This window comes from Phalacrocorax carbo, chromosome 18, assembly GCF_963921805.1.
Source record: "Phalacrocorax carbo chromosome 18, bPhaCar2.1, whole genome shotgun sequence".
Lineage (NCBI taxonomy): Eukaryota > Metazoa > Chordata > Aves > Suliformes > Phalacrocoracidae > Phalacrocorax > Phalacrocorax carbo.
The window spans coordinates 6,896,577-6,922,101 of NC_087530.1; the positions used below are offsets into that span (position 1 = coordinate 6,896,577).

The window sequence follows — 25,525 nt, forward strand, 5'->3', positions numbered from 1 at the left end:
CTGGGCTACAAACATGGAGGGGAAAACCACCGCTAATGCTGCAAAACTCAAAAAAATAATCAAGTACCTCCTTCTTCCTGTTAAAGGACTGTCACCAACTGATGGAGCTGAAGTGTTTAAGGAAGATGTGTAGCTAGTGAAAAATTATCCTGCTGTAGCTATCGCCTGTAAGTTGATCTCGTGAGGACCCACCTCACCAGGGAGGCAGCAATCCTGGAGAAACAGGCTTTCTCCACACACGCTCCTATGCCACTCCTCAGCCCCCTCTGCGTTACCTCTGTCATGCATAATGTCAGGTACTTCTTACTCCTGGTCTTTTTTTTCCCAGCAATTTAGCACGTCATCTTCTCCACTCCCCACCTTACGCACACATGATTACTTCAGAAGCTGTTTTAGTTCATACGCATGACAGTAAACCACAGCTTTCCTGTTCTACGGATTGTTTTGAGCAATATAAACAGCAGATCGCAGCACACGACACAGCAAGTACCAGAAGGTAACTGACTGTATAAACTAGGAGAGGCGACCCATCTGGGTTACAGGAGCATTCATCACTGTCTGTCCTTAGGAGTCCTCCAGTTTTATGCCACTCCAGACGTGCTTCTATTTTGAGCCTTAGAAGACCTTTTCAGCAAGAGGAAAACCACCCCCACCACATAATGCCCAAAAAAAGGCAAAGAGAAGGATGTCATCTTTGTAAATACCTTCTCTTCCAGCAAGTTTAAAAGGAAGGTAGAAAATATTTGGACAAAACTGGGAAATGACACCCTTTTCCTTCTCTTCCTTCCCCTGCTAGAGCTCTTTTGCAAACTTTTAAACATTTTCTCTTTTCAGCTCCACAAGGAAATTGCACTTCTGGAAAACTCCATTGGAGGCTGCCAAAGCCCATCCCATGCCTGTGTGAAAGGTACAGGAGTGAGTGACCTCGGGAACACGGACAACCCTGCAGCAGACAAAGCACAGATGCTTTAAATGCCTTTTTGACTGGCACAATTATCCTAGTTTCCTCCTCAATAAGAGTTCCTACTGAAACCATTTGGAGCCAAGCCAGCTTGCCAGTTCTCCAGAACCAGTTTAAGCAGCTCAGCAGTCTCATCAAAACTGCTGCTGTTGGAGCTACCAGGATTATTAGGCAATCAAAAATTTCAGCTAGATCTCATCACCTCTCCTGAAGTCTTTGATATGATCAGCAACAAGTGACAGAATATTTAATGAGAAGCAAGGAGCACAGGAACAATGAAAACAATAATGAGTATTTACAGTGTATTAAATTGTATATTAGTATTTAAAATTGCATAGATGCTAGAATACTTCTGTTTGCCCTGAACTGGCAGTCTTCTTTCAAGTTATCAGAAGCCTCAGAAAAGCAGTCATTTTCCATCAAGAGAATTCTCACTGCCATCAGCAGGTAAAAACAAACATGGTTATTTTCTTCAAAAATCAACAAGGTAAAAAGCTTATTGTGCCACAGAGCTAGAGAATTTTACTGGAATAAAATCAATATAGTTCCAGCTGCCTCTGCTGCATTTTTATGCTTTTCAGTGAGCTGCATAGAAAACTTGGAATTACCAGGATTAAGAGTCTTTTTCCAACAGAGGCAGATCAGTTCTTTACCCTTGGGCTCTTTCCCCATCACCACATTAATCCTGCAGGAATCCAGCAAGCACCAGTTTTCCTTGATGGTACCTTTCACCCTTTCCTTTCGCTCAGCTATTCAAAGAGCTGGTAAATCCTTGCCAAAAGGAGCTGCAGTCCAAGTGAGCCTTAGATGACAACAGGCATTTTGTCCTCTCCTTCCTTGGTTCAGTCCTGCTAAGCGTTTCATTAAAACTCATCAATGCCAATAAGCAGCATCGCAGACTACCTTTCACCTGTTTCCCAGCCTGCTCACGTTTCCTGTCGCTGAAGCGCGGCCAACGTCACTGTGGTCAAGTAGCCTCGGACAATGGAAGCAAGGGAAGTCAAAAGAGAAGAGAAATACCTTTCTACATCATGAACATGCTTAATTTGGAAAGATGCTATCTGCCAGCATTTTCAGTTGAAAAAGTAGTGCGTGGGGTAGGCAGCTAGGAAACACTTAAGTAACCTGTTACCAGTAGTTGGCTGAAGATACTGTTTCTATGGCAACAGGCAGTTTTCTCCATTGACTTCAGTCCCTATCCCCTTTACTAGGGAAGGGGAGCACAATATGCATTTTGAAAACCCAACTGAGTTTCCACAGGTCTATGCTGACAGTACTCCAAGAGTCTTACCTTTGGCAACAAACTGTTCCAGCCATTTATTAAAGTGATGGTGAAATACATAAGGCAGTCCAGGATTGTCACTGAGCAGGACCCCTTTTCACTGTATATCTACTTCTTCCTTATTCATAATCCACAAGGACTCACATGATGAATAAAACAACCCAATAATCCTACAAAATAGCTGGAATTATTAACATCTGTCTTCTGGAAAGTGAGATAGTGAAAGACTAAGTGCCTTTCCATACAGAAAACTGAAAAGAAAGCAGACAGAAAAGGAAAATGCAAATTAAAAATTAAAATTTTTTATTCTGTTAAAGTGTCCAGTCTTACAAGTCTTTCAGAGAAAACAATAGCAGCCTTCAGTGCTTAAGGTGGAGGTGCTGTTGATCAGCTGCCCAAACAATCCCACATACAAAGTGAATGTCATGATTCTGAAATGTTACACCAAGTTGCAGGTCTCGGATGCCAAACCACAACCCTGCTCATACATTTACAAAATGGGAGTGAACAATGTTTAAGCCATGAGTAGTGTCTCACTTAGAAACATTTGTCAGCTGTAGAAGATGACTCAGACTCATTAGCCCCTTCTCCTCAAGTCTCCTCTAGAAAAAATTTTCCCCATTGTTCCATAAACTTCCTTTAAAGGAGACTGAGAGGGAGGAAGGGTAATTCCAGAAATCCTAAATTAAGCCTTTCTTTGTGTGAATTTGCACAAAGTTCACCTTTGCTACTGGGGTCTGGCAATTCAAGTACAGCTACATTTGAAAAGGGATTTTGGAGATGAGATTTCTGGAGGATTTCATACTACCAAAGCAGTTTAACATTAACCTACCACTGCAGCTGGAGGGATGGAGGGAGGAAGGTCTGAGTCAAACAATACTCTTGCCCGCTTTCAGTTCTGCTTCATGCACTGTTAGAGCACAGGTAGGGCAGAAAACTCACTCTGTTTTGGCACATGCTTAGTAAAACTACAGGATCCACCGTATGGCCAAACAGCGGGGAAACAATAACTTTAAAATGCAATGACAAAAATAAAATCAAAGTGAAGTTTAAGCAATAGTTTTACTAGTTAGCATTTACACAGCCTTACTTTAGATAACATTTCAGAGTAGACGATGCTGCTGTTTGTAATATGATGATATTGTTTGTCAGTGAGAAGTCACACTAAAAGTTAAGAAATCTCGCCACGGTTGAAAGAAAAAGTATCAGAGGGAGCAGCTGGCTTCAGGCAGGTTATTACAAATACTTTTGAAGGAACAAGTGCCTCTCTGGAGCAGTTACATTAAGGTACCTCTTCAGAAGGCACAGTTATCGATGAGAAAAAAAAAGCTACCCCTCTCCTGAAGGAGGAGTAGGAAAAAAGATTGAAAGAACTCAAACCACACAAGTCCCTTTCCAAAGCAGAAGAAAGTTAAGGAGAGGAAACTATCGCAGCTGTTGAATCCATAATATTGGAAACTTTTTTCCATACAACTCATCCTCTGCAAAGGATGTGTTATTGTTCTCAAAATTCCTAGAATCACTTCTCATTAAAAAAAAGAAGAGGACCTCAGCATGGTTCAGCAACAGAAAGCTGCTTAATACTAGTTACAGTAATGAACTTATTTTAATTAAAATGAAGTGAGCTAAATGGAGTGTGTAAATGGTAATGACAAAAATAAAAAATGAGGTAGGATATTATCAGGAAGTGTCAGTTAATACCAAAGAACACCACATCATGAAAGACACCTGTAACAACTATTTAACCATTCAGACTGGCAGAGTAAATTAGTTCCAGCTGCTAAATTAACTAGGGACCAAATAATAAAATCAGAAAATCTTAAACAAAGAACAAATTCAGCTAAACATTCCAGTGCATAGTTTCAGAGATACAGCAAAATTTAACACATTTAATCAGTTTGGTATTCCTTGCCTTTCAGCTGGTTCAAAATAATTAGTTGCAACTTATTACTTTTTGGGGTATTTAGCAGGAAAGGTAGAATGCCATTTTATTAACCTTCAGTCCTAACATGGGATGAGCATGCTTGTGATCTACAGGGGCTCCAAGGACTCATTCAGCTCAGAAGTGCTATTATGGAAAGAGTGGGTTTCAATTAGAATTGTTGTATGGTTTAGCAGCTAATAAATAATCTTGTTTGCTACTACAAGAATGCTTTGAAAAGCCTGCTAGGAGAACAAGACACTGACAAGGCTGTTGATTGTCTGCATAAATTGAACTTTCAAGAATGTACAGATCAATGTCAGAAATAAAGCCCCAAACTTCCGTTTGAACGAAACTTAAAGAGATACAGTACACGCTGATTGAATATTTGCAAATGAGAAAGGATTGTTGACGTAAGCTCATCCCTCAAAGACTGAGCAATCCAGACAAGTATGGGAAGTGGATGACTCACTCTGCTGTGGGTTGAGTTTTGCAGGAGTCCTGAGCAGTAAACACATTCAGGACTTCATGGTTTAGACCCTATCCTTGAAGTTTTAAAGCTTCCTCCATCTCAGACGAGACTGATACTCTGGAATCAGTATCTAGTTGAGGGAAGACCAAGAAGCACATATCAGGAGTAAATAATACATATTGCTGTCTTCCAGAGCGGCAATGTATTTTTATGCCACCTGTGTTTCTGGTACAAGAAGTTAGACTGCTCATCCCAGTTTTACCACACAGGAAGCTATCTCAAGCCCTAACAGCCATGATAAAAACAAATATTGAGCTTGGAATACTTTAAGAGCAGCAAAAAGCTAGTGTTTTCATGCATGATCAATACTGGCCTGTCTTACAATTGCTTTGTACACCTCAGGCATAGGGCAGCCTCTACTCAGCAAGCAGCACGAGTATGGCTCTAATTTGATCAGAAGTTACAGAGAGTCTCTGACTCCTAGCAGAATAGCCTATTGTCCACTTGTCCTGTGGACTCAGCACGGAGATACATTGCAGTTCAGGAGGCTTGCAAGCTTCTAGAAGCACCGCAGCATACTTTCAGGAGCTGCTTATAGAAACTTCTAACATAGCTGTGTAAAGTTTAGTTTGTATAACTAAGACCACAGCTAGAATCAAGAGTCAAAGTACTCATCTACAATGAGCTAGACATACAGAAGAAACCTCTCTGCTCCTGTAAGCTAGGTGAAAACCTTGTGAGGCGTTTGCCCTTTCAGCTCTGCCTACTCTAAAATACACGTGTTGCAAACCAGCTACCTGGTTGCCTTGAATACAAAACAGAGTTAAAGCCTCCATTTAGTAGCCATTACTCTCCAGCGCTGTCTTTTGGCACACAGAAATGACATTTCCTTCACAATTGAAACAGCCCCCACAACCACCACGAGGAACTGACTGGAAAAGAGTATTCCTGTAGCTAAGCCTGAAGCCATTCTTGCTTTACTTAAGCATTAAGTCCACCTAGCCGCTTCTGCCCTCTCTGTTGATCCAAAATGCTGTGCAAATAGAAAAAGTACAATCCAAGCATCATCAGCATCAATACTTTCCAATCCTTTCTGCAGCAGCCCCAACTCTAATATAATTTCAAGACAATAACCCTGTTAGAAACAAGAAGAGCTTTTACAGTACCTTGCCTTCCAGATAAAGATATTTAATTATATTATTCCCTGGCCTATTTAAACATTTCATAATGAATGGACTAAGGGAGGCAGAATTTACATCTTTCTTAAAAGCAGTTTTATAAACAGATCTCCTGGATTTTAACATAGCTTTATTTAAGCTTCCGAACATCAACAAATCCAGAGCCCAGTTAACATTGTTCATGGTCTCAGCATTTTTAGTGTATATATTTCATATCTTACATCTGATGAAGAAAGCCACAGCGTGCCTTGTTGCCCCAACGTCTAAACAATCACCATGATTTCCTAAGCCAGGGCACTCACTGGCAGCTTGCAAGGAACCACTCTGGAGATGGCTGCAGCTTCCCCCTTTTGTACACATGGGAGGCCTCCAAACTTCTCACTCCTCAGCTTGCAGCACTCCACCTTGAGGCCAACCTGTTGGTCTGATGCAGAGTATTACAAGGACCCGCAAGTCCTTGAGCATCCTCTTCCTTCTGATAGAAAAGACTTCGGATGTATTGGAGGCACACCTTAACCGCCCCACCTTAAGAACATCCTGATTATCAGTAGCTATTACAAGTTATCTACCCCTGCCAGTGCAGAAGGTTGGGGGTTTTTTGTCAAACAATACCAAACAGGTCAGACTTGTTTCAATAAAGACTGCTCTGTCCCAGGGATCTAGAGGAGCCCAGTCCACAGAGGACGCTCATACTGCTCCTTAATGCTGAGGGAATGAAAAGGGGAACAGGAGGACAGGTTTCTTTTCCAGCACCAGGTTCAACCAGCATTAGCCTCTTATTTAGGTCAAGAGGTGTAACAGGAACTGACAGCTGTTAAAAGTGAGGATGACAACAGAAAAGAACAATCATTCAGCTCTGTAGACTGCATTAATGAAAAACTTAAAGGGGGTGGGGGGGGGCAAGTTGTGCAGAGGAAGCCTGAGTGTTCCTGTTTACTAACACCACCAACCCCAGGAGATGCCCTAACACACTGGCCAGTTGTATGTTCATATTTGATATGTGACAAAATACCAGGAATTTAAAAGTAGATTAATAACTTTAAAATCCAGATCCTGAAGCAACTCTAATGCTTCTGGGAGCGTAGGTTAGACAGTCTGACTGTTTTTTATCCAGATCTTTCTCACTTGCACTATAACCATCCATTTCAGAACAGGCTAAAGCTCTGGAATTATGTCAGTTAGTGCCTCCAGCACATCAGCTGGAGAAGGATGCTATGGGATCTACTCATCACCATAAGTGACTTGAAACTGTTAAAATAGTGCAATCTTAAATGAGCAGATAGAGTTTGAGGAGGTTTGGTTCCTTCTCCAGGAGCAGAGGAGAAGGTATGGAGTGCAAAGGGGAAAGACAATTGGTAAAAAAAAAAAGATCCTGCATTCAAGCTGATGTCTGAGAGAAGTTTATCCCCCAAATCCCAATGCCAGCATCTAGATAAAATCAGCTGTCTGTATCCTATCTCACCCCACTGTGGGGCCTCGCTGACTGAATCTCTGAGTGAGAGGGGAAACAGTACCAGGTGTCACAGAAAGAGATGGAGGTTCAAGAGGTTTTCTAGTCTCTTGATCTTTCCTTGAAGGACACTGGACACTCTCAGTCCCTGACACATATAAGCCCCGTTTGGAGTAATGCAGCAATCCCCACATTCCATTTTCTCCTCCAGTCAAAGGTCATTTCTTCTCACCAGCACCATCCACCTCAGCCCACTTCCTGTCCAGAAGAACAGCATCACCTCTCACTTCCACTGGCCCTTGCTCAGAGGCCAACTAATCTCTCTTGATCCTCATCCTGATCCCAAGCTTCCCCATCCTCCATCTGAGGCAAGAAGCCACCTCAGAGTCATGTTTGTTCAGGGACCCCTTGGCTAGTCTGGTAGTGATCGGAGGGAATAAAAGGGAGGATCTGGGGAAAAGGGGACTGGAATGGCCTTTTGTTTCCTTCTAGTTGGTCAGAGGCTTTTCCCTTTTTCAGGGCTTCAAGCTTGCTCTTTGTCTGCCCTCCACAGCCGCTCTTTGACTTCCAAGGGCAGTGTGTTGAACAAGTCCTCCTCTACCACAAGCCCACTGCGTTTCAGCAGAGGACATTCTCCCAGCTCCACAGGCAGGCACTCCAAGCGGTTCCCTCGCAGCTCTATCTGTGACAGATTTGTTAGCTCTCCAACCCGGGATGGAAGTGACTGCAGCACATTGTTTCCCAGGTGCAAGGTTCTCAGCTTCCTGCACTGGAACAGCTCTGGTGGGAGACTCTCAATCTGAAAAAAGATAAATCATAGGCAAAGTCACCAGCAAACAGGACACATGCTCATAAGAGACAAACAAGCCCACACAATGCTTCAAGGTTTACAGAGCACCTATTTTCAATCATCCACTTTTCCCTTGAGTGAGCTCCTGCTTTCCATCATAAGGACTGTTCCCAAAGTAAAAGTCACTACACCATGATTGTATGGATTTCTCTTTCAGACACACTATTGCATTAGTTACCAGAGATCACCAATGATGGTGGCTAAAGCAGAAGACATCAGGGACAGCATTAGAGGACCAGAAACATGCTCACAGCTGGTCTATACTGTCACATGCTCCCATCACTATTGCTTTTTTCCCACTCCAAACCCTTTATACCATCATTGGATCCTAGCCCTTTTGCTTCAAGTAGCCATTGTACAATTGGTGTTATACTGAACACCACAAAGTGTTGCAACAGCTTTCTAGACTCCAAAGCCTAGGGCTTTTTTGACATTGCCAAAATGCAACAACAACAAAAAAAAGAAGCCACCAGCTGTTAGCTTTCCCATCACCACCTTCATGTATCCATGAGTCACTAATTTAATAAGGCTTATTTCTATTAAAGCCTTTTAATAGTCCAGTCCTCCAAAAGAATTTCTAGGAAAATAATATGGCTAAGGTTTAACAAACACAGGACTATGAACTAATGTAGCAATTCAGTATTTTCCCCTTAATTCAAAGTCTCATCTTGGAGGCTATCATTCGCCTTTAAATGCAACTGTGTCCTTTTGAAAACTTAAATTATGCATGATATCACTCACAGCAAAATCAGACTGTAATCAGTTCTGAATGAGATGGAGTCCAAGGAAAAGCCAAGATGAGCCCAGACCAATTAAAGACAATTCAATTCAGTCGTCACCACTGGTACTGTCAAGTGTTTTGCAAACAGCAACATGCTCAGACTCTTGATCAGACTCTTGAAAATAAGAGTGTTATTTAAGGGACAAGTATTGGTTTAGGAAGGAAACAATGTGCTATAGTACAGCCTGCTTCCCAGAATGGTACTGGTACCAGCCAACTCCAGAAGTCTCTATTTGCTAAGACTGCTGAGTTAGAAGAGGACATTTGAGATAATTCCTGGCCTTGGGAAATACCAGCCTACCAGTCCTTGTGTTCCTTGCTGTCCCTATTTACTGTAACCAACCAGGCTGTCGGAGCCCCAGGGCAACTGCGGCCTCACACAGGCACCTGCAGAGGGTACAAACAGCTTGGCTGTTTCACTGGGTCTTCACCACCTTTAGTTGAGAAAGGAGCAAACACTGAAGAGAAGGTTGCTCCAGCCTTCCCGTTGCATTAGCATTTTTTCAGAGAGAAAGGGGTGGTGCCACACTGTGCTGCAGAAAATGCAGCTGCCTCTAACTCTTTTCATCCAAGAGAGGCTCCACCCCAAGACTGCAGAGGATACATTGCAGATTAACCCTCTGGAAGCTGTGCTAGGAAGGTTGCCAGAAGACAAATGGTACAGAACTATCCAAGTTCTGAACAGCACCTTAAGAATCTTGAAAATTCCCTCATCTTTGCTTAATGCCATGCTCAGAAACTCCTCATATCATCCCCACCTGCCCCCCCAAAATATTTTTGCTTTTAACTTAACAGGAAATGATATGCGCATATAATTAAGTTTACAAGAGCTTAAGCCACCCATACAGACATACAGCCATCCTGTCTGTTCGTGCAGGAAAAACCAAGCGAGCAGCTCTTAAACTGGGATAGCTGAACAGCCACCGCTTGTCTGCCGTTATTCTGCAGCGGCGCAACAGACTTGAACTTTCAGACACTAACTTCAAAATGCTGGCTGGAGTTTTAGGAACCCTGTGTAATGCCAATCTGTGTTACCAATTAGACACTGGATTTGAGAGCATTTCCCCTGTGAAAAGCCAATCTACACTAGAGCTGCTCTGTCTGCCTCTCACAGAGAATTCGACAACGTTCAGTTATGAATACATCTTGCCAATAGCAGTAAGGATCTTGATAGATGACAGCGAAAACTAGGACTGCTCCAGGACAATTCTACTGTCTGTTCTCAGACGAACTCAGAAGCCACTAATTAGATCTGTCTGCAATTTGTAGTTATGTTAGAGCCTGTTGCAACTTCAGGTGGTAATAAACGCCAAGAGAAAAAGAGCACCCCGGGAATTTGCAGAGTGAATGAAAGCTTCAACAAAGCTTCAACAAGACATTCCGCTCAGCACACCAGTCTGCCCAGCTACAGACTGATCTTTATGATACATTGTAAATGAAGTCTTAGTCCCAAACACAGGAACAAAGATTCAGAAAACAACATGGGTACAGTTTGCTTTAAGCAAATAAACACCCTCCAACACTAGCCAAGAAACAACTTGTGGTAATGGGGCAGCATAGCGCATTTGGTCATCCCCTCTAACCTCCCCTGTGCTTAGAGAGTTAAGACTTAGACTTATCCTATCCAGGATTACACAAGAAAACCCACAGTCATCATACTGAGACATAGCAAGGTGCCATCATCTTTCCTTCTCTCTGAAAGTCAAGGAACTGCCACAGTTCACTTTCACATCTGTCTGCCAAACGATAAACCTGGTTTAGTTCACTCTGCCCTGACTAAGGATGCTGCAGAAGATTGCTTTTGCTCCCTCCCAAGTCACCTTTGTGGAACAAGACATCGAATTTTAAAAGCAAGAGCTGAAGAACCATTTTTCATAATCCTGTCCATATCCATCTTCTCACAAAAAGTCCATGCTTACAAGACCAAACTATGGAGTATTCCCTGGAAATGCAAAGTACTGTAAGCAAAGCTGTAAGGCATGCACATACACACCCTAGGTGGCTCCTGCCATAGTGTATGTACTTGGCTACAGACTGCAGGCTTCTAACTGCAGAGAAACAACTGACAGGCAGGATTTCTAACCAGCCTCCAATTTCCACTTAGTAGCAGTTTCACTGTTACCAGAGGAAATGCTGTGGAACAAGGGCAGTTCTAAGAAAGGATTGCCCCAGCGTTCTTTGCTTTGTTTCACCTTAGATAAACCCCTCAGAGAGAAACAAAAGCTTGAGAATTTAAGTAGACCAGCAGTGCCAGGAGTATTTCACAAACCACTGTAGCATGTTTAATCACACAGATAACAGAAGTGCCAGGGTTACTTTCACTCACACAGTAACACTCAGCTCCTTGCTCACTTACCCTGTTGGCTGTCACAGCTAGGTTCTGCAGGTTTTGAAGAAGTCCAACGTCTGGTGGTATGGAAGTCAGGTTGTTGTGGCTGAGATCCAAGTACCGAAGTTTTCGGCAATAGAAGAGCTGGGTAGGGATCTTTTCTATCTTGTTACGATTCAGGTAAAGGCGCTCTAAATTAGTTAGGTTGCCTATTTGCATGGGGATGTAGGCAATGTGGTTGTACCACAATTTAAGGCAAGTGAGACGATGTAGGTGCTGGAAGCTGATGATTTCCTCGATGGTCTTTAGGTTATTGTCCTTCAGGTCTATCTCCTGCAGATTGTGGAGGCTAAAGATAGAGTGAGGAATCCGTTCCAAGTCACAACGGATCAGCTCAAGCTCTGTCAAGTTGACCATTTTCTTAAGGCTGTTGAGAACAATGAGCTTGGTGCCCTCATTGTTAATGGAAAGCTTCTGAAGATGCACACCAACATCTGTCACCACCTGTGGCAGCTTGGTAAGGTTACTCTTCAACCTTAACACCTTCAGCCTCTTCAGCTCTCTCAATCCATCTATCACAATGTACCGGTTGTTTTCAGCACTCAAATTCCCTGTCAGATGAAGCTCCTCTAGTGTCTTCAGGCTATAAATCCAAAGAGGAATCTCCTTGATGTCTGTGAACTTGATGTGGAGAGATTTCAAATTCTCCCTTAAGAAGGCAAGGGCTGGAGCCTCAATTTTGGCAGCTGTGTGGTAGAGCCACAGTTCCTTAAGGCTGGTGAGCTGAGCAATGCTTGGGGGAATAGTGACATCAGGGATAAGCTCCAGCTTCAAGACCTCCAGCTCAATGAGGTCAAAGACCGTGTCAGGAATGCCACTCAACATGAAAAGATGCAGTTCCAGCTTATCCTGGGAATTCTTGGTGATCCTCTGGCGCAGCTTCTCCAAAGTCCACTCATTGTTGAGGTTCAGCTGCCGCAGTTTGTTCTCACTCACCTCTGACAGAAAGACAGCAAAGCGCTTGGAGTACAGAGGGTCATACTGATCGATCAGATGGAGCATAAAAGCAAAGTCATTTTTCACATCAGGAATGTCACTGTAACTGCTCTCTTCCCGGATGGACTCAAAGGAGTATTTCTTGAGAGATCGCCTCAGCATCCACCAGAGTGTGTACATGCAGATCAAGCCATAGAATATCACCAAACTGATGTAGAAAGATGCCAAGATTTTGAAGAGAGTGGCCAAAGGATGAGCACAGCGGTACATCCTGTAGCCAGTCAAGCTCTCAATATCCACTTTACAGTCAACATCAAATGTTATGTTGTTGACATAGTAAACAGTATAGCAGATGATCAGAATGAACTTGATCACTTTGATGATGGTCTGTCTCATGTACAGGCGATAAACTATATCTCCTTCTTCCACATGCGTGCGGAACTTTTTCACTTTTTCAAAGAGTGCTTTGGCCTGTTCACCTTCCTTTTTGTCCAAGACACCAGTCTCAGAACGGTCCACAATCCCTTGCTCAATTCGAGACTTTGTTCTCTGCAGCATGGGAACGGTGGCTTCCACATCCTCACTGACTGTGGAGGATTTCTTGTCCATGGAGCCATTCATTTTCCCAAATGCTGGCTTGGTATCACTCTCTTCCACCACTGTCTCAGATAATGCCCTCGTTGTCCACGGAGAGTCAAAACATTTAAGCAAAATAGACACAAAATGCTCCAGCTTGGAGCTGGTCCTTGGGAATTTGAACCAGAAGTTGCTACAAGCCAGGAAGATGAGTGTATGTAGCAGCACCAGATAAGGAAAATATTTGGCAAACCAGTGAAGACGGTTCTCATAACACACTGCATCCACATAGTTATACTGGTGCCTGTCCAAATCGTATCGGATCCCCATAGGCCCTGTATCAGTAGAGGGAACAAGACTAGAATTATAGTAGGTACGCTCTGGGGTTGCGGCTGTCCAACCTCTGACTGAGTCATTGCAAGAGTCTTTGGTAACCCATTTACATGGCAAACAAATCATTTTGTCTTGGGTGACCTGAAGCGTCCCTCCAAACACTGCAATCATCAGCATCACTATGGAAATGTAGTCCGTGAAGACGTCCCACCATGGCTTCAGGATGCGGTATGCTGGCTGAGTGTCAGCAAAGTAGCGCAATTCAGTGACTGGAATCATGATTCACCTGAAATGAAACCAGAAGCTGGTATTACTAGCTTAAAATGTTTTGCTCTGCTTTTCAAGACGGCATCAGGAAACTTGTGTTTTAAGCACTGGCACAGCAAGACAGAGGCCCAGTTTCAAGTCACTTGGAAACAAATGAATGAGGCTTCCTGTGAATAATTTGCTACAGCTGAGACTGTGAAGTTAGTTTGTTGCTGTCTCCCCTGACAGATGAATTGTCACTAAACATCAGAACTGGTACTTATCATTAGCAGTCTGTGGGACAAGACATTCACACTTAAAGAAAGCTTGCAGGACAGACTTAAACTACCCTGGACAGACCAGTATTTATAAATTTACTGTTTTATCTAGGGATTAAGGCATTTTCCACTACTGTTAGAAGTGATAAAATCCACACACAGAGTATAGCTGTCATGAGTTTGTTACTGTTTTTGCAGAGCTAGAAAAATAATAATTCTGCATTTGTGTCATTCTCAAACTGCAGGGGCAAGGATGAAGATTTACATACAATACAGTTATATTTCTTAGAACCATTTCACTGATGCAACTCAACATCACACTGACAAAGCAAGCTGGAACAGAGAACAAAGTTGCCTGATATAATGACTTTTCTTTCCATGTAAGTAGTTTTGGCTTCCCTCCTTTGCATTAATTCTCCAAGGAAAGATTAGTTACTTTCCCTCTGGTAGATTCAGTACTGACATCCTGTAACAGCTGCCTTTTGCCTTATTTAATTCAGAATTAGAGGAAGGGGGAGATATACTTAAAAGAAGAACTCACTTCCCTGGCCAACCACTCCCATCTAGAGTTTATCTCAGCTGGGATTTAAGCGTCACAAAGGAAATCAAAAGGTTCTGGGAAGCAGAGGCCTTATGGCAGTGCTTGTTCTGTCCTTCAGACTTCCAGATGAAACTTCGACCACATTCTTCAAAAAGCCATAGAAAGCCCGGAAGCCTGACTGATCCAAGGATAACTGAGCTCACAAAATTCCCCTATCTGACAGGCAACACAACCAAAGAACATGAAGTCATTGTAACTTGTTCTAATGATGGTAAAAAGCACAGTAATATCACATCATACTTGCTAGCAAAGTTCAGGAGTAGGGCAAACACTAGTCTTTCGGTCATTTTGAAACTCCCATGAATTCAACTGTAAAGGAGGAAGAGCAAAAATTCCATCATGTTTCGCCAACCCATAAGATATTACTTGTACAAACAGTCCCCACAAGTACTGGGGGACTGAGGTTTGGTAGCAGGTTTCTATATACCACTGGCTGGGAGAAAGTTCTCTTTGACAAGTCAGATGCCCACACCACCTGCTTTGGTAGAATTCAAGTTTGTATTTAAAAATCAACTTCTAGCACAGAACTGCAAAGGAAACCCTTCCTAATGTGAACTCAAAAAGCACCACATTCACTAGCAATACTAAATACAGAACTCTATTCCCTGGTTTGCTGCTTACGACAATAAATGGTAAAATGCCAGCTTTGACATAGTGCTATGCGGGAATGGTGCAAGAAACGAGAGGTGGTAGATTGAAAGGTGACAGCCATCCCCAAGAAGTGTTTGCCCTTCTGCCCATCCAGCTCCAATACTACATTTGCCCATCACAAAAGACCGACTGGGGTAACTCTAAATGCAATTCTTTTTTTGAGTGGGGAATTTTGAGAGATAAAATGGCAATACCTGTTTTAGACGTTTAGTAAAACAGGTCAGACCAGCAAATCTCTTAAATTATCAACCAGTAAACTCATGCAATCCTGGCACAGGATGCAGAAACAAGGGATGCAAATAGCCATATACAGCACTGTCAGAAGAAACTACTGTCTTGTTAGGGTGCAGAGCACTAACAAAGGGGCTGGCATGCCTCTGCAGAATGGACTGCACTGAGCAGATTAGGGCAAGAGGATTATACACTCACAGGGAAGGACAGGCAAAACTGAACATCTTCTGAACAGCTAGAATAAGAGGACTGACAGGGTGTTCAGAACCCCCCTCCCAGTCCTGTTACTAGCTTGCTGCAAGGCATTTCAACCATGCCTCAGCTTCCCTCTCTGGATACATCTACCTCAGAGAAAAAAGAGTCTATCTGCAAGATACATTTGACAAGAGCTGTCTCTGCATACTACAGAAATACTAATTCCAGTATAAAACAGGGTACAGAAGTTTTCTTTACACCCCCTGCATTCCAGAACACCTCAGATAAAACCAGCAGTTAAACAGCTCCTGGTGATGTATGTCTCCTCAGTTTGTCTACACAGACAAGAAAACCCAAATTAAACCCCATTTCACATCTGTATTTTCTGCAGAAGCAGCTATAGCTCTGACAGAAGTCTTATACTATCCCAGCCCCCTTACCCATCCATTCCCTCCCTCTTCAAAAGCACCAAAAAGAATACATACTACTTTGTTGCTTTTTTGTTTGGTTGGTGGGGTTTTTTGTTTGTTTGTAGGGGTATTTTGTTTGTGGGTTTTTTTTCTTAGGACCCCTATTACACCAGGCTAGGAAAGCAAGACGACTTCAGTACCTGAATTTCCTGGCTTCTCTGTAAAGTTTTGAAAGCCAGGGCAGGACCACTAGGAAAAACAAACAAGACAAAAACACACATGCCCTCCCTGTAACTCTCTGCATCCCTCCTCACTGTAATCATCCAGAGAGTAGGGTCCTGCAATTGGATGGTCCAAATAAGAGAGAAAGGAGAACAAAATAGGAGAACATCAAAACCTACTGCAGTCTTCTGCTGGAACAGTTAACTTTTACATGGCTTAGCTTCTGAAATCCAACTCTGCTTGCAAGTGAGCTTCAGTTCTCAAAGGCCCCTGGGTTAAGAGCCAGAGGTCTCACCACACACCGCCCTAAGGCTCCATGAGAGTCAAATGGCAGTCTGCCAGCAAGTACACCTCTTCCTTAAACTCTTGCCAGATGTGATGGAAAGCTTTTGTAGTGAGTCCTTCTAAACTACATCTAAGATGTAACACAAATGCTGCTATACCATTCTTTGCTCTCCATAAATGCTGTGTAAGATTCTATTCCTCTTTTCAGAAACATGCAGCAAAAGACACCGATATTGTTCATAAAAGAACTGCTCCCTATTTAAATAACTCCTCCTTCCTCCCCCACACCAAGGAAAAAAATGTATTTGCCTCTTTCCTTCTCTTGCCTAGATACCACTTCTCCCCAAAGATCCTTCCTCCAGTGCTTTATCACTCTTGGTAGGGAAACTTTTGCAGAAATCGTCAGGCCCTTCAGTCACCCCTAATACACTTATGAAATAGGGAAGATCTTTTAGTAATGAGATCCCAATTCCTGAAGGCATTTGCAGACTTGAGTTGTAGTGCTGGGTTGCTAGTTTTTCCCAATCCAGGAAGTACCTAATTTCTTCTCACAAGAAATTAACCTTGCACTCACTTTGATTTGTATCTCAAGATAGCTAGTGAAGAAACCAACAAGAAATTAGCACAGCAGGCTCCCTAATTCTATTTACCAGTTACATGGGGTAGAAAATTTCCCTTTACATTGTACACCTACAAGACAGCTAAAAAAAATCATCTGGGTGTCCCATGAGAGTCTACTATGGCTCAATGTCAGCAATTAAACCTTGGTAGGGTGGAGCAGGAAATCTCCTGCCTTCCAGTAACAATGACAGAAAGGAAGAAAAGGACATTCATAGCAAGTCCCCCGCTCCTCCTGGCAGCGGCGGAGACCTTGTTTAAATCCCAGAAGAACAACAGTAAACCTAGGGGCCACCTTTACAGAAGCTGAAATTTGTTATGTCTTATCTAGTCTTACTCCCAGCATCTGCAGTAAGAGGGAAAATTGCCCACCCAAAACTCAAGGAAGTAGATGGGAAAGTTGCCTGCCTCCTCACCCAGATTTCCCATGCATGTAATTCACTTCTAGTTCCTGAAAGACAGTTCTGCATCAAGATGCAAATGTCATCTTTATTTTGTGGACTCCATTTTGTAATCATTTTAGAATGCGATTCTTGTTGCAACACTCTCCCTTCTGGGTTAGAGCAAGCAGTTTTGCTGCTGCGGTTGATGACAGCAGCAGACTAACTCCAAGAAGTCAGATTCTCAGGGGCTATCTCTGTCACTTGACACTCCCCTGAGTGGTAGGATTCTTCCCATAGGGACTGTGATTCCAAACATTACATAGAAACCATGCAGGTAGCTGGAACACAGACTTTCCCAACATGTGCACAGGCAGCGGAACAGAATTATTTACAGAGGATATTGATCTAGCATAATACTAAGAACAATCCTCTCATGAGGACAGCTGGCCAAAAATAAAGTTACCTCCCTTGTGACCAAGACCAGTCCAAGTTCTCCAGGACCAGCAGGCAGACTGCAGAGATTTCAAGCTTCTACTCTTTTCAGAAGTTGAATTCTAGTGTGCTTTGCAGCAGTAAAGTGTTTAATGTGAAGAATCTTCATTTGCTAAGTCAGCTGTCATGTAGCCTCACTGAAGGCTCAGCATAGAACACATGAACTGCGTGAAGAAGTTCATAGGCAGGAATAGTCATAAGTAGAAAAGAAGTGCTGTGTCAGAGCAGTCTTGGTGAAGAAGGATCCAAGCTCCTTCATATATACCCCAAGTTTCAGAACTTTCCAGCTGGAGCTCAGATTTGCTTACAGTGTAGTTAGCTCTGCCACATGGAAGGCATCAATACTGAGATTTTGAATAAGTGCTTTATTCAGGTTTAAAGGCAAGTTGATTTCACTAAACTTGCATAAGCTGATAGGTCAGAACATCTCTGCCTAAACTGTCAACATACTATCAGAAGCATAAAGTAAGGTTTCCAAGGGTATAATTAAATAGGCAGGCTTTAGGTATTGCATGGGGGTGGGGGGTAGGGGGGAAGAAAATCTTACCAGTGTCTGTCTCAGAGGTGTTTCAGCTTTTGCATTCCACAGTGCTTTCCTAGCTACCACAGTCCCTGAGCAGTCCCTCATTCCCCACCCCCTAAGAAATTACTTTACCTTTGAGGGTTTCAGCTACACCAAAACAGCACTACTTTGAGCACTACAATACATATCCAAAGAGACCAACTCCAGGACAGTTTACAGCAGCAATATCTGAGATCATAGTGGGAAAGATCTGAATGCTAAAGCCTCATTATCATACAGCAGGATCAATTCAGCCTAAATACACTCCTGAAATCTTTGCACATTCTACATTTAGAGACTACATACACATTCAGTGCCTGCAGATCCACCTGGATCCAAGTTCACATCCCAAAATGGACTCCTTTTGCCAGACATCATCCCTACCTCAGCCTGCTGGGCATGTACCTACTATGTGCAACACAGCCTCACCAATAGTGCTGAACAGGCTGATACAACAGAAGAAAGAGAAGTTTCAGACTTACATAACCAGCTGCCAAACCTACCCAGACTTCAGCCAACCATAAGCATCACCAGGTACTAATCCCATGTTTTACTAGACACACCTGGAGGAGAAAGATAATCACTCATGTTAGAAGAACACGGACCTCCTGAGCACACCACACCTAAATAGTAAAACCGGTCAGAAACAAGATTAAACATATCTGGCTGACAGACATCGTAAAGCAGCATGTACCTTACTAGACAAAGGCTGACAGAGCTGAGAGAATGAATGCTTTCCACAAACCCAGGACCCTTGTGATAATTAACAAGTTCAAGGTATTAACAGAGCTGCAGGAGCAAACATCCTCCAATTTGGACAATTCTCCTATCTAAAACCATCAAACCTAAACAAGTAAAGATGGACTTATTGTGACAGACACCTGGCTGAGCAGCACTTGAAATTCCTGCCTGCAACTGTTGGCCAGCATATCCAGCTAGGGACAAAATGAACAGAAACAACATCACTGTTCTGTTTCACTGGCTAGTTTGTCAGCTTGACTCATCATTTGCTGAATACTTTATCCAGCTTCCTCTTTCCTCCTCCTTTCTATTGCCCATTCTGATATTAATGGACCTACTGGCAAAACAGGACTACACACAAGATCTCATGACATGCACAAGAATTTAAGTTTCCACCCCTTACTTCCATGACCTACCTGAAATCAAGGAAGTCCTCCTCACCTTTAGTGGCATGCAGCTTCCAAGTGAGGCAGTCTCATAATACAGTTTTAGATAAGTAGACATGGATACATTGTATGTTGGATCTTGCAACTCTAGTTTCCACTATAAATATTCTTAATTCTCAGTGGATTTCCTTGTAAGACTGTGGACTGCAAAGCAGAAGTCAAGGACTGCTGACAGAATTTCTTACCTCTCCAAAGACCAGAAAACAAGGGAGTTGTTCATGTGCCAACAGCATCAGAGGTAGATAAGGGAAAGAAAAACCTTGAGATGCTCTTAAGACTATAGCCCTGCTCATCGACGAGCTACAACATGTTTCAATAACTTTTTAACAGAGCAGAGCTTCCCTCCCCAGCATGCTGCCGCCTGAAATCCTAAAGAAGGGCATGACAGAGCTCTTTCTTCAAAAACCAGGAAACAGAAGAGCTTTGCTGGTAAAAAATGAGACTTGGAATTTATGTGTCGCCTCCCCTGTGTTTATTAGGTCCAAAATTAAACAAAAAAAAAGGAGGCTGAAACAGAGCTGCTTTCAGGCACCCCATAGCAAACCTTCCAAGTACAAGGACAGCCATGTGACCAACTTGAAAAGTACAAGACATGAGATGGAACAACTCAAGTGATTTTGTCCTTTGCTGTTTAGAAAGAAAGAGCAGTGAAGCCAGATGCCAAAGCCCTGACCAACTGTTATCCCTACTTGAGACCCTTTCTACATTAAAAGAATTAATCCCTCCTGTGGGACAAAACATCTTCTGAGGTAGACAAGTGAACATGTGAAGTCTAAAGGGTCACTTATTTAGACCAGCGGTTAGAGGAATGGAACAGCAGCTGCCAGAACTTACACCCTTCACTTAGTGGAACAGCCGGCAAAATGAACACTGAGAGCAAAGTAAGCTGGTTTTCACACAACCATCCAGCAGCTGTATGCAACATGCAGCCCCACCCAAGCCACAGATACAGCAGGGCAAAGTGAACAAACTGGGTCAGAACATCTTTAGGGAAACTCACGAAAAAGAACAATCCGTCTACACTACAGATAGCACTTTATCATCTTTACAGCTACCCCTTAGTTGACTTCCTGTCAGATGCAGGACTGACATTCTTTTCTTAACAGTTCAGTGCAATAGCTCCTGTTTACCATCACACAACCAAGCATGTCCTAACAAGTACAGGGAAGAACATCTGCACTACCAGACCAATCCATGCCAGAGACCTGGCCTGCCATGTTTTCTGACTGCTGACAGTACTTTGCCCCAGCTGCACAGAACTGGACATAGTCTGAAGTTATCAGCATCGCTGACACTTGGAGAAGGGACTATATGTTGGGGTCATACAGCTATGTAAATTTATGTGCTATCAGATGACTTGCAACAGGGATGCAAACCAGAAAAAAATGTGTGTCAGCTTATAAGCGATGAACATACATGGTCACAGGCTTCCTATGTAAAATTAATTTTCTCTTTGCCATAAAAAAGATCCTTCAAGGACAGGTCATTGAAGCTTGCCTTATTCCAACAGGACACAATGAAACACTCCCTTGTACTGACTAATGCAAGTGATTGAATTAATTCTGTTAGTAACTAAAGATAAACAGACAGCAACAGCATTAACATGTAACAACCAGACCAGCTTCAAACACCGCATCAGCTGCAGGAGAAGGCTATTCAGCATTTAACTCCAGCATCGAGAAGAATCATACAAGAAAAGTTAAACAACTGTTTTCAGCTAAAGACAGAAATGGTGGACAGAGCAGAGCTTTGACATCTAACCACCAATTAAGAAATCAAGACACATTTAAAGTGAGTAAAAACTTTTAAGCAAGAATAATCTTAATTGGTTGTAGATAGACTGTCACAACATGTACAAATCCACAGGTGTTGCCACAGCTGTTTTCAAACTCAAAGAGATGAGACAGGATGAAAGCACATTCAGATGAGAGCAAAGCAAGATAACGCATCAGCTATCAGCACAATAATATTTAGCCCCTGTCTGAGGAGAGAAGAAAAATAAGTACATATTCACCATAGCCTATAACCCTTGCCTTCAGGACTATGAGCTCCAAAACAGTGCCTCTGACTACCAGCTCAGAACATTTTCTGACCACAGTGGTCAATTAATAAGAGACAAGCCATCTAAACTTTGATCAGGAAGATCTGATAAAACCAAGGAGGCTTACTGTTCACTAGTGCAGTACACAGCTTTACAGTGCACAAAGGTAGGCTGGAGCGAGAGAAGCAGCTTACAAATTTGTCACAGAAGAGGAGCTTTGTGAATTGCCAAGGTAATTTTACAGCAAATATTAACAATGCTTAGGACACAAGGAGAAGGAAGCACTATCATTTCAGCAGGGAGGTCATGACTGACTAGCTTTTAGTTTCAAATGCAGTTTCATAGCAGCAGCAGGGGCATGTATAATCCAGCTATATGAACTGAATGTAAGTTGCAATACAAAATACATGCACCGCATCAACAGTTTAAGGAAAAAGCTGCTTGGAAGCATTCAAGATATGCTCTTCAAGACATGCAGACTGTTATACACCTGTTCAGTATTAGTGTGCATATCCTAAACTGAGGCTATTTTTGAAAACACTTGAAAAAACGCACAAAGAAGGCTCACCACACTGCAGCTGAATATGCTAATTTTCAACCATTACTGAAACAATATCTACACATCCCCCCCTCATATTAAGAAGCCCCGCACAGAACTCCTAAACCTTTCTCTGTGCTCCATCAGCACTCACCTGACACCTCACCCGTTTTCCCAGATAACAGTTAGGCTCAATCTAACACCAGAAGTGAGTTTCACTTCCTTTTTGAAGTATGCTGCTGAACAACACACTTTAGAATGTGGAAGAATTACATGCAGGCCTCTAAATAAGCCTGCTCCAACCACACAGCAATAACACAATAACTTATATATTTGACCTTCACTGCTTACTAAAAAAAAAAAAGTATCAGAGAATCCCAAACCACAGACCATCTTTCTGAATGTATGCAGCATTTACTAGAATGTAATCAACTCCAAGCATTCAGTAAGCCACCACTGGAAGGCTTCAGGCACTGCACGTTTCAAACATGAAAACATTAGCCTTTAATGCATGGCTTCTGGCATACTTTAAGGAAATGTTTATGCACACTGTCTTTGACCTACACGAATAGAGGTAAGGTTGCCAAACACAGTGAGAGGGTCAGTATGAAAAACAATTAGTGAACAGGCAGAACACTAACCAGAACGTTAAAGAAGTCTTAGAGATACTTGTATTCTGGAAGCAACATACTGCAGATCTCACTGCTCAGAACACTGCTAATCCGGCCAGCATTTCTCATCTTGACAATAAGCACAGAATTCTGCAATACCTTTCATCACTATCCTAGCGAAGAACCAAGGAAGCAGGGAGTTTCTTGCAACTAGTTTCTGTCATTGCCTAATTGACACCCACGTGGGTGACTAGCCAGCACAGAACTCCTGAGTTCACTGTGAAAAATCGCCTAGGAGATGGCTATACAGCTACACAAACATCACCCTGCAGGAAGAGGAAGAACAGCTACCAAACTGAACAGTTCTCAGTAATTCTCAGCTGCATTCCTTTTAGGCAACAGTCACCAAACCAGTTACTGACACCCTTCAAATATGTTCTGTTTAGTGCAATGAGAAGTTGGGGGTTTTATCTGGCCAGGAGTTAGATGTATGGATGAATATATAACAGTTATATTCTACTTTGGACAATGCTCAGCTCCTTTACTCTTTTTTTTAATCTTCAAGCTGACTAAGGGCTCACAGAATTCAATTAGCATGCCACCACTCTCCCCATATCACCCTCTAATCAACCACCTTTCCCCCTTGCTCCTTATCAGTCATCTCATCACTACCCTGTGTTCTGCAACTGCATTTAAGTAGTATCCCGGTCATTTTTTTGTTTGTTTGTTTTACTTTACCACTCCAGAGCTGGCTTGTAGCCCTTACCCTGTAGCTGGGTTCTGCTATCTGCACTTCAGTTCTCTGTGCTGGAAGTGGATGATGTTCCTGCGTGCTGGATCCTGAGCTGGTGCTGAAGCGTTGCATTCCCCACACGCCATGGGAACAGCTTCCCTGAAATGAAACAGATTATCAGCAAAGAGGAGGGGACTAAGTTCACAGAGGGACCATGTTATGTAAAAGCTTGGTAAAGGATATCCAAGAAGCAAGGAACAACTCAGAGGATCACTAGGAACCAGAAAGAGACACCCTGATACCTTGAAAGGTGGTAAGAGCTCTAAGAGCTAAGTAAAACTCTCCGGAGGAAGGAACCTCCAACATCTGTCATTCCAACAGAAGTTACTAAAAAGCAGGTGTTGCAGACCCAGCCAAAAGAGATGCTGAATATTGCTATTATAACTAAGCCTGAAGTGGCAGAGACAGATTAACCTCCTGGAAGAAAGAGCAAAAATTTTTAGATGGGAAAAAGGATTAACAGCTTTACTACCTACTTTCTAGTCTGAGAAGTTTAATTTTTTTAAAAAAATATTACTATCAGGAGTATCCTTATATGTAGATCATCTTCCTAATCACTCTGGATTCAAGCAACTGCCCCCTTTCCTCTTAACACATATCTACGAACATGAATTTTTTTAAAGTGGCAGCAGTTCAGCACCATCAACAAGAACTACAACAGCGCTTGTTTTTTTCTTGCTTCCTGCATGTCAGCATGGGGCATGGGAAAACAGACAAGGAAACAGACCTAGGCTTTGAGAGATTCTCAACCGTCCAGCCTCCTAGCTATATAGAAGAGGACTGCAGAACTTCAGAAATCATTTTGTCAACAATAGGGAAAAATTAAGAGACATCGCTAGGAAGGAAGAGAAAAAAACCACACACAAAAACCCCCATACCGGTGAAGGTGTTCAATAATATGTTGCTCCTGACCCCAAAGTTACAATTAGGGTGACAGATTTTGAGGCAACTCCCTCATAATCAAAGCTATTATATTTTAGCTGTAACAGACTGCTGCAAAGGGAACGTTTAAAGGACTCTGACCTTCTCCCCCTGTCTCCTCTCAGGCGACGGCCTCAGCACCAGCCCCGAGCCCGGACACCTCGGGACCGGCTCCGCACTGCCACTGACTGCACCAGCCCCATCTGCCCGCAAGCCTGCCACAGCGCCTCGGCTTCCAGAAACAGAAAATACATCCTCTATAAGATATAAATAAAACAAAACCAACCAACTTGCGTCCCTTCCGTCCCCAGCACCCCTGCCAGGTAACGAAGGCAGGACTTCTCCCCCTCGCCGGAGAGGCGAGGTCCCCCGGAGGGGATACCCAGCACACAGGGACGGCCCCTCCTCGCCCCACAGACGTAGGGGAGACCCACCGGCTCCCCGCCGCCGCGGGCTGCCTCGCCGCCTGACAGGGCAGGGACGGCGGGGACACGGAGGAAACGAATTACTGCCGAATTAGTCAGCAAATCCCGCCCGAGGGGGTGCGAGGGGAGCAGCTCAGCCCCACCTGGCCGTTGTCTTGCCCTCCCCTCAGGGCTGCGCCCCCCGCCCTACCCACCGCGGGAGCCGGTCCCGTCCCGTCCCGCTCCCTTCACAGCCACCCCACCCGGAGGACACGTCCCCGCACCCGGGCCGCTGAGGGGACCGCGGCGCGATACGGCCCCCACCACAGAGCACCCACCTGGCCGCCTCGCCCCCGCCCTCCCCAACGCCGGCTCCTTTTGTTCGCCCCTGACCGCACCGCGGCGACCCCACCCCGGAACTGACCTCACCCGCCCCGCATGGCGGCCATCAGCCCGTCCCGCCGCTACCGCCACTAGAGCGAGATGGGGAGGAGGGCGCCGCCATCTTGGGAACGGGCATGACGAGACGGGCACGCCGCCATCTTTGTGCAGGGCGCGGCCGACGAGGGTGAGTGGGCGGCACCTGTGGGGATAATGAGGCGAGGGAGAGGTGGGGAAGGGAAAGTGAGGGCCGGGGAGCCATCTTGGTGCAGGGCAGCGCGCAAAATGGTGAGCGTCTTAAAGGGACCGCCACAATTCCAGCCCCAGTGCTGAGCAGGCGAAGGGG

At 43.7% G+C, this 25,525-nt stretch overlaps 1 protein-coding gene across 3 annotated transcripts; it reads right to left on the bottom strand.

Moving 5' to 3' along the window:
- Positions 1-2,523: 2,523 nt before the first annotated feature.
- On the bottom strand, positions 2,524-25,342 carry LRRC8A (leucine rich repeat containing 8 VRAC subunit A). Of its 3 annotated transcripts, none has more exons than XM_064468861.1 (4): positions 25,223-25,342; positions 23,447-23,572; positions 11,252-13,415; positions 2,524-8,063 (listed from the first exon to the last, which is right to left on the bottom strand). In XM_064468861.1, the coding sequence occupies exons 3-4, from the start codon at positions 13,406-13,408 to the stop codon at positions 7,788-7,790; spliced, it is 2,433 nt and encodes an 810-aa protein (XP_064324931.1). In that variant the 5' UTR covers positions 13,409-13,415; positions 23,447-23,572; positions 25,223-25,342; the 3' UTR covers positions 2,524-7,787. The 3 variants fall into 3 exon arrangements, with proteins under 3 accessions (XP_064324931.1, XP_064324930.1, XP_064324929.1); XM_064468860.1 differs by lacking the exon at positions 25,223-25,342 and adding an exon at positions 25,137-25,205; XM_064468859.1 differs by lacking the exon at positions 25,223-25,342 and adding an exon at positions 24,497-24,625.
- Positions 25,343-25,525: the final 183 nt, after the last annotated feature.